This window comes from Nicotiana sylvestris, chromosome 4 (assembly GCF_000393655.2).
Source record: "Nicotiana sylvestris chromosome 4, ASM39365v2, whole genome shotgun sequence".
Taxonomy (NCBI): domain Eukaryota; kingdom Viridiplantae; phylum Streptophyta; class Magnoliopsida; order Solanales; family Solanaceae; genus Nicotiana; species Nicotiana sylvestris.
In genome coordinates, this window is record NC_091060.1 from 147,538,701 (window position 1) to 147,547,920 (window position 9,220).

The window sequence follows — 9,220 nt, forward strand, 5'->3', positions numbered from 1 at the left end:
TCCTTGGTTCCATGAATAGAAATAGAACTTATATTCTCTAGATGACATAGTTTCATAATCATTCCATATTCTATGAGTTTCAGTTATGACAAATTAACTTATTATGAATACTCATCTCAGTCTAATCCTATTCACTATACCAGTATCATGTAAGTCGGTATGGCTCATTATTTCAGTATCACGTAATATAGTATGATTCTTAGTTCCTGATTTACATTCCTGAATGTTGAACACCTGCATTTGGGCCTGAGGCCGCAGTTTTAATATTCAGTTAAATAGGTTGTTCATCATTCAGAAGAGGGAGTATTCACATCCTTACTTCCTTGTTCAGTTATCAGTTTATCAGTTAGCAGTTCAGTTTCAGTTTCAGTATTGACAGTTCTTTTGTTCAGCTATTTTACATACCAGTACAATTCAAATGTACTGACGTCCCTTTTGCCCGGGGCCTGCATCTCACGATGCAGGTAACGATTTTCAGGTTGACGATTCTGCTTGCTAGGACATCTCGTATCAGCTATTGGTGAGCCCCAGTCTTCCAAGGCCTGGCCTTGTCTCTCTTTTGTTTTAGTCATTGTAGTATTTTTAGTTAATAAGGTATACCGGGGACCTTGTTCCGGTAAACAGTTAGCATTTTTAGTATTCTTTAGAGGTTTCGCAGGCTATAACCCAGTCAGTCAGATATTAGCAGGCCTTCATGTGTTAGCCTTGTCGGCTACTTGTTTATGCTTGCAGACCTTTTAGTATTTTCCGCATCAATGATATTTCAGTCAGACTCTTTAGTAGATTATCATGTTTTACATTTAGCTCTAGCTCATAGTTATACCACATGTTGATCCAGCCATGCAGTTGGTTCGCTCGGTCACATGCAGTCAGGCACCGAGTGCCGTGTTACGCCCAAACCATGGTTCGGGGCATGACAAAGCTTGGTATCAGAGCCCCAGGTTCAAGAGTCCTAGGAAGTCTACGAAGCCATGTCTAGTGGGGTCTCTTTTATGTGTGTGTGCGCGCCACACATGTAAGTAGTTGACCACCAAGACATCTAGGGTTGTTCCATTTCTTTCATACTCTAGATCGTGCAGTTAGAGATTTGCTTTCACGAATCTTTCTAACCCGTGCGAATTGCATATTTCAGAAAAATGCCTGCAAAAAGAAAGTACACCAGGAGGGCCTCAGCTACTAGCCAGGGGGCCACAACTAATACTACTCAGGAGGAGGACACTCCAGCCCAGGGAGTTGCATCAGGCTCAGTGCCCAGTGCTTCAGACATGGATGTCAGGGGAGCTATCCAGTTACTCACCCAGATTGTTGCTAATCAGGCTCAAAGGCAGGGAACAAGTGAGGTTCATGAGACGGGTAGTTCCAGGTCTAGGGAATTCCTCAACATGAAACATCCCGTCTTCACATGGTCTAAAAAGGATGAGGATCCGCAAAACTTCATTGGTGAGGTTCAGAAGATATTTTGAGTGATGCATGCTACAGACACTGAGGCAGTAGAGCTTGCTGCGTACCAGCTGAAGGATGTTGCCAACACGTGGTATGAAACATGGGAAGAGTCCCGAGGGGAGGATGCAGATCCTGCGACTTGGAAGGATTTTGCAGATGTGTTCCTTGAGCACTTTCTACCCATTGAGGTCTTGGAAGCTAAGGCTTTGGAGTTTGAGAGACTCAGACAGAATGATATTAGTGTGAATGAGTACTACCTCAAGTTCGTCTCTCTGGCCAAGTATGCTCCGAAAATGGTACGTGAAATGAGGGCCAGAGTTAGGCGGTTTGTGTTGGGGCTTTCAGATGATTTGTTTGCTGATGCTAATATAGCTGCTCAGAATAATGACATGACCATCACTAAGATAGTTGCCTTTGTTCAAGGGAATGAAAACAGGTTGAAGGAAGAAGAGCGGCTACGGAGAGAGAAGGAGAGGGAATTCAGCAAGAGAGCTAAGTCTGCAGGAAATTTCAACTATGGGGGATCTCAAGCAGGAGGCAATCACCAGTTTTTCAAGAAATCAAAATCAGGACCTGCTCCATCTTCAGCTAGTGCACCGGTTCCGAGGTCGAAGTTTAACAAGAAAAACCAAAATTTCAGAACAGTAGACTCGCAGTCACAGGCTAGTGTGGGCTACAGAGTCCCTGGTTACCCTATTTGCAACACGTGTGGTAAGAGGCACCCAGGGTTGTGTCGTTTGGGCACAAATGATTGCTTTGGGTGCGGTCAGCAGGGCCACTTCTTGAGGGATTGTCCATCAGCAAAACAGAACAATGGAGGCAATGCAGCTCAGTCCACTAATTCAGCAGCCCATCATAACTCTCAGGCCCTACAAGGGCGCGGTGCAGCAAAGTCTAATAATGCAGGCGGTGGTCGAAACCGCTTGTATGCACTGGCAGACCGTTAGGATACAGAGGCTCGTGGAGATGTTGTCACAGGTACGCTAACAATATTCACTTTTGATGTCTATGCTCTTATAGATCTGGGATCCACCCTATCTTATGTAACCCCATATATTGCAAAGAAATTTGGGATAGAACCAGAAAAGTTGTGTGAACCCTTTGAAGTGTCCACTCCAGTTGGAGAATCAGTTATAGTAAGGTGTATCTATAAGGGATGTCCAGTCAAAGTGCATCATCGTCTTACTGTAGCAGACTTAGTAGAATTGGAGATGTTAGACTTCGATGTGATCATGGACATGGATTGGTTAGAGTCATGTTATGCCAAAGTGGGTTGTAGAACCAAAATAGTAAGTTTTGAATTTCCCGGTGAACTAGTCTTAGAATGGAAGGGTGATGTAGTAGCTCCTAGGGGTAGGTTTATTTCCTATATTAAAGCCAGAAAGATGATCTCTAAGGGATATATCTATCACGTGGTTCGAGTTAAGGATACAGATGCTCAGATCCCTACTCTCCAGTCGGTACCAATTGTAAATGAGTTTCCAGAAGTGTTTCCCGAAGATCTCCCTGGAATTCCTCCCGATAGAGAGATTGACTTTGGAATTGATCTACTTCCAGGCACTAAGCCAATATCTATTCTGCCTTATAGAATGGCTCCAGCAGAGTTGAAAGAGTTAAAAGTCCAGTTAAAGGACCTTCTAGATAAGGGATTTATAAGGCCAAGTGTCTCACCTTGGGGCGCACCGATCTTGTTTGTCCGAAAGAAGGATGGGTCATTGCGTATGTGCATTGACTTTCGTCAGTTGAATAAAGTCACCATCAAGAACAAGTACCCTCTTCCCAGAATAGATGATTTATTTGATCAACTTCAGGGTGCCTAGTATTATTCCAAGATTGACCTCAGATCGGGATATCATCAGTTGAAGGTTAAGGAAGTTGATATTCCAAAAACAGCTTTTAGGACTCGATATGGGCATTTTGAATTTTTGGTAATGTCATTCGGTTTAACTAATGCACCAGCAGCTTTCATGGGCTTTATGAATAGGGTCTTCAAGCCTTATCTTGATTTGTTTGTTATCATGTTTATTGATGACATCTTGATTTATTCCCGTAGCGAGATTGACCATGCCGAACATCTCAAAATTGTGTTGCAGACGCTGCAGGATCACAAGCTATATGCCAAATTTTCTAAGTGTGAATTCTGGTTAAAATCAGTAGCGTTTTTGGGCTATAACATCTCAGGGGAAGGCGTGAAAGTGGACTCTCAGAAAATAGAGGCAGTGAAGAATTGGCCTAGACCCACCACGGTATCCGATATAAGAAGTTTCTTGGGCCTAGCAGGATATTATAAGCATTTCGTAGAGGGATTTTCTTCTATCTCGTCCCCTTTGACTAGATTAACTCAGAAGAAGGTCAAGTTTCAATGGTCGGACGCGTGCGAGAAAAGTTTTGAGGAGTTAAAGAAGAGATTAACTTCAGCTCCAGTCCTGACACTACCAGAAGGAACCGAAGGGTTCGTTGTTTATTGTAATGCTTCAGGGGTTGGTCTTGGGTGTGTATTAATGCAGCACGGTAAAGTCATAGCCTATGCGTCAAGACAGCTCAAGGCTCACGAGAAGAATTATCCGACTCATGACCTTGAATTAGCAGCTATGGTTTTTGCGCTTAAGATCTGGTTCCATTATTTGTATGGGGTACATGTTGACATTTTTACAGATCACAAGAGTCTCCAATACATCTTCAAGCAAAGAGAATTAAATCTACGTCAGAGAAGGTGGCTCGAATTACTTAAGGATTACGATGTTGATATCCTCTATCATCCGGGGAAAGCAAATGTTGTAGCCGATGCTCTCAGTCAACATTCTATGGGCAGTTTAGCTCACATTGAGGCAGACTGGGGAACTATGATGAAGGAAGTCCACCGCTTAGCAAATCTAGGAGTTCGACTTTTGGACTCTGAAGATGGTGGCGTTGTTCTCCAGAACAGGGCTGAATCCTCCTTAGTAGCCGAAGTAAAAGAAAAATAGTTCAGTGATCCCTATTTATTGCAGCTGAAGGAAGGAATTCACAAACACAAGACTATGGTTTTTGAACAAGGGGGAGATGATGGCACCTTGAGATACAGAGGCAGACTATGCGTTCCAGACATAAATGGGCTCAGAGAGCGGATTATGTCAGAAGCCCACAATTCCAGGTATTCTATTCACCCACGTTCCACAAAGATGTATCATGATCTTAAGGAGGTGTATTGGTGGAATGATATGAAAAAGAATATAGCAGATTTCGTGGCTAAGTGTCCAAATTGCCAGCAGGTGAAAGTCGAACACTAGAGACCTGGCGGTTTAACTCAGAATATAGAAATTCCCATTTGGAAATGGGAGATGATAAACATGGACTTCCTAACAGGTCTACCTCGCTCGTTCCGGAAGCATGATTCGATTTGGGTGATTGTAGACCGACTTACCAAGTCAGCTCACTTCTTGCCAGTGAAGACTACATATTCGGCCGAGGATTATGCCAAGTTGTATATCAAAGAAATTGTCCAATTGCATGGTACTCCTTTGTCCATTATCTCAGATCGTGGTGCTCAGTTCACAACAAACTTTTGGAAATCCTTTCAGAAGGGATTGGGCACAAGGGTGAACCTCAGCACCGCTTTTCATCCTCAGATAGATGGCCAGGCGGAACGCACCATTCAGACTCTTGAGGATATGTTTAGGGCATGTGTTATTGATTTTAAAGGTAATTGGGACGATCATTTACCTCTTATTGAGTTTGCTTATAATAACAGCTATCACTCTAGTATCAAGATGGCACCGTACGAAGCTCTATATGGGCGAAGATATAGATCACCAATTGGTTGGTTCGAAGTCGGAGAAGCGGAGTTGTTAGGACCCGATTTGGTCTATCAGGCCATGGAGAAAGTCAATTTAATACAAAGGCATTTGAAGACGGCTCAAAGTTGCCAAAAGTCCTATTCGGACGTACGGCGTAGAGACTTAGAGTTCCAAGTTGATGATTGGGTGTTTCTAAAGGTATCGCCCATGAAAGGCGTTATGAGATTTGGAAAGAAGGGAAAACTTAGCCCCCGCTATATTGGTCCATATAGAATCCTGTGAAGGATCAGACAGGTGGCTTATGAGTTATAACTGCCACAAAAACTAGCTGTTGTACACCCAGTGTTTCATGTGTCCATGTTGAAGAAAGTCATGGGAGACCCGTCACTTGTGGTTCCTACGGAGATTAAAGGGGTTAAGGATGACCTGTCTTATGAGGAAATTCCAGCAGCTATTCTTGATCGACAAATCCGCAAGCTCAGAACTAAGTAAATTGCTTCAGTAAAAGTGCTTTGGAGAAATCAAAAGGTTGAAGAGGCTACATGGGAAGCCGAGGAAGACATGAAGTCCAGATATCTCCATCTCTTTGAAGAGCAAAAGGAAAATGTGGAAGGTAATTAGCCTTTCCATTCAGGTCTTATATTATAATCTCTATGTCCTACAATATTTACTTAGCTTAGTATTTAGTGATCACATGCTCGTTCAGTTCGATATGCATGTATTCATAATATTTAAGTATTCTCATATCTCCATAACACCCATTTAATGACCATAGATAGCCGTAGTTGCAGCCAGGACCATCATTCGAGGACGAATAATCCCAAGGGGGAGATAATGTAACACCCCGTAATTTGAATCGATTGTGGATGCATTAAACGAGTATTAGCATTATGGTAATTGAGTGGTTATGTTAATAAGTGTATAAGTTATATTATAGGTGAATTGGGTCTAAGGAGAGGCCTAAGTCTAAGCCAAGTTGGAAAAGTTTCATATTAGAAGAAATCTATAAATGAGTGCGCACAAGACCTAACTTTGAACGATCATATCTCCGGTTCTATAATGATTTGTGTGATGAATAACCTATCATATTAAAGCTCTTCGAGTCTAGTTTCCAACTCAATAAACCGTTCATCATTTAGAGGTGTATACAGAACGTTATGACCATTTTACTGGGCAGGTGTCACTAGCGCAAAGTCGCGCGTTTTTGCTGAGTATTCTGCCTCGCGCGCGAACTCGCGCGTCTGGAAGGTTTTAAATACTTTAAAGGCCGGAAATAATAAAAATTGAGTCACTTCTCAAGCTTAGGATTTCCTCTACACCCCAACTCAACCAAGGCATCCAATTGCACACCTAAGGTGAGTTTTTATGTGTGTTTTCATGGTGATTTCACTTCTCAATCACTAGTTACAACATGATTTTGATTGGGTTTCATAGGATTTCTTCAAAATCTCAAGAACACTCCAAAAGTTTTCTTTCAAGATTTGGTCTACAAGAGGTAATCCTACACCCTTATACTTACATATATGGTATTATTATGGAATTATGAGTATGAATCTAGTATTACAACTTATGGTATGGTGATTGGAAGTCATAAATTCCCAATTTAAATGCATAACCATGGTAGGAATTTAAAGATAATTATTTGATAGGATTTGTTGGTTGGGTATGAATGGATGGTCATACATATGTAGTTAGAAGTTATAGATTTGTTAGGAATGATGGTGGAATAAATTGTTGGTTAATGGTGATAGTTGGATGAACAAATACTATAGTTATGAGGTGTAAACATCTATGCCTACAAGGTGTTGGGTAATATGCCTAAATGGCTTAGGTTATGGAATTTATTACTAATATTGGGTTCCATTGGATGTTATTGTTGTAGATTGAAGGTTCTTACTAGTGTGGATCATTGTAGTATCACTAAAGAGCAAATTGAGGTATGTAAGGCTAACTCTTTACGTTTGGGAATATCTATGATTCTCCCTACGTCCCATTCATCATGAACATAACTAGTTTCCTCAGAAAGTAATTATGCCTTGGTTCCATGAATAGAAATTGAACTTATATTCTCTAGATGACATAGTTTCATAATCATTCGATATTCTATGAGTTTTAGTTATGACAAATCAACTTATTATGAATACTCATCTCAGTCTAATCCTATTCACTATACCAATATCATGTAAGTCGGTATGGCTCATTATTTTAGTATTACGTAATACAGTATGATTCTCAGTTCCTGATTTATATTCCTGAATATTGAACACCTGCATTTGGGCCTGAGGCCGTAGTTTATGCTTATTGCATTTTGGACCTGAGGTCGCAGTTATGTATACGTATACTTGGGCCCGAGGCCGCAGTTGTGCACATATATATATATATATATATTGGGCCTGAGGCCGCAACTTTAATATTCAGTTAAACAGGTTGTTCATCATTCAGAAGAGGGAGTATTCACATCCTTACTTCCTTGTTCAGTTATCAGTTTATCAGTTAGCAGTTCAGTTTCAGTTTCAGTATTGACACTTCTTTTGTTCAGCTATTTTACATACCAGTACAATTTAAATATACTGACGTCCCTTTTGCCCTGGGCCTGCATCTTGCGATGCAGGTAACGAGTTTCAGGTTGACGATTCTGCTTGCTAGGACATCTCGTATCAGCTATTGGTGAGCCCCAGTCTTCCGGGGCCTGGCCTTGTCTCTCTTTTGTTTTAGTCATTATAGTATTTTTAGTTAATAAGGTATACCGAGGACCTTGTTCCGGTAAACAGTTAGAATTTTTAGTATTCTTTAGAGGCTTCGCAGGCTATAACCCAGTCAGTCAGATATTAGTAGGCCTTCATGTGTTAGCCTTGTCGGCTACTTGTTTATGCTTGCAGACCATTCAGTATTTTCCGCATCAATGATATTTCAGTCAGACTCTTTAGTAGATTATCATGTTTTACATTTAGCTCTAGCTCATAGTTATACCACATGTTGATCCAGTCATGCAGTTGGTTCGCTCGGTCACATGCTGTCAGGCACCGAGTGTCGTGTTACGCCCAGACCATGGTTCGGGGCGTGACACTCGAGACCCTGACCAAACATACCAACACATCCCATAATATTATTCGAACTAAGTCGAACCTTTGAATCACTCAAAAAAACATCGAAACACCAACCCACCCTCGGATTCAAGCCTAAGAACTCCTAAACTTTCAAATTCCTCAAATGACGTCGAAACCTACCAAATCACCTCCGAATGACTTGAAATTTTGCACCCACACCACAAATGACACTACAAACCTACTCCAACTTCCGGAATTCCATTTCGACCCTGATATCGAATTTTTTCCACTGCTGACCAAAATCACCAAATTTCTAATTTTCGCCAATTCATGCCTAATTCTACCTCAGACCTCCAAATTGCATTCCGGACGCGCTCCTAAGTCCAAAATCACCTAACGGAGCTAATGGAACTATCAAAATTCAAATCCAAGGCCGTTTACTCATAAGTCAACATTCGGTTGACTTACCCAACTTAAGCCTTCTCAAAAGAGACTAACTGTCACAATTCTCTCTAAAACCATTCTGAACCCAAACCAACTAATGCGATACAATCAAATACAGCTGAAGAACACGAAATGAAACAGAAAACGAGGAAATGGGGCTATAACTCTCGAAATGACCTGCGGGTCGTTACACGATTATATTTATATATATATAGTGTCTTATGTTAAGACGCTATAGTATAACGTCTTAACAAAAGGCACTATATTTTTCCGCTTTTTTAATTCAAATATAGCGTCCTTTTGAAAGACGTTATACTTAACTGGCCAAACGGCCGTTAAAGTATAGCGTCTTTCAAAAAAACGCTATATATATTTTGGTCACTATATTTTTTTCCCACATATTTTTGTTCTTTGAGTCCAAAAGAATCACATTTTGGTTCTGGATTCCCTGATATGTATGGTTTGTATTTGTTTCCTCTCTTTTTTCTCTTACTCTTTTTTCTTTTATCT

General features: G+C 41.0%; 1 protein-coding gene across 1 annotated transcript; it reads left to right on the top strand.

The window, feature by feature from the left end:
* Nucleotides 1-1,466: 1,466 nt before the first annotated feature.
* Nucleotides 1,467-3,263, top strand: LOC138890315 (uncharacterized). Its single transcript, XM_070173690.1, has 2 exons — nucleotides 1,467-2,385; nucleotides 2,464-3,263. Exons 1-2 carry the CDS (start codon nucleotides 1,467-1,469, stop codon nucleotides 3,261-3,263), a joined length of 1,719 nt encoding a protein of 572 aa, XP_070029791.1.
* Nucleotides 3,264-9,220: the final 5,957 nt, after the last annotated feature.

Excerpts from the sequence above, each read along its gene's own strand:
- LOC138890315 (XM_070173690.1), top strand. The coding sequence starts at position 1,467 with ATGCATGCTACAGACACTGAGGCAGTAGAGCTTGCTGCGTACCAGCTG. Across the intron at positions 2,386-2,463 it reads CTTGTATGCACTGGCAGACC|ATCTGGGATCCACCCTATCT; the intron begins GTTAGGATACAG and ends ATGCTCTTATAG.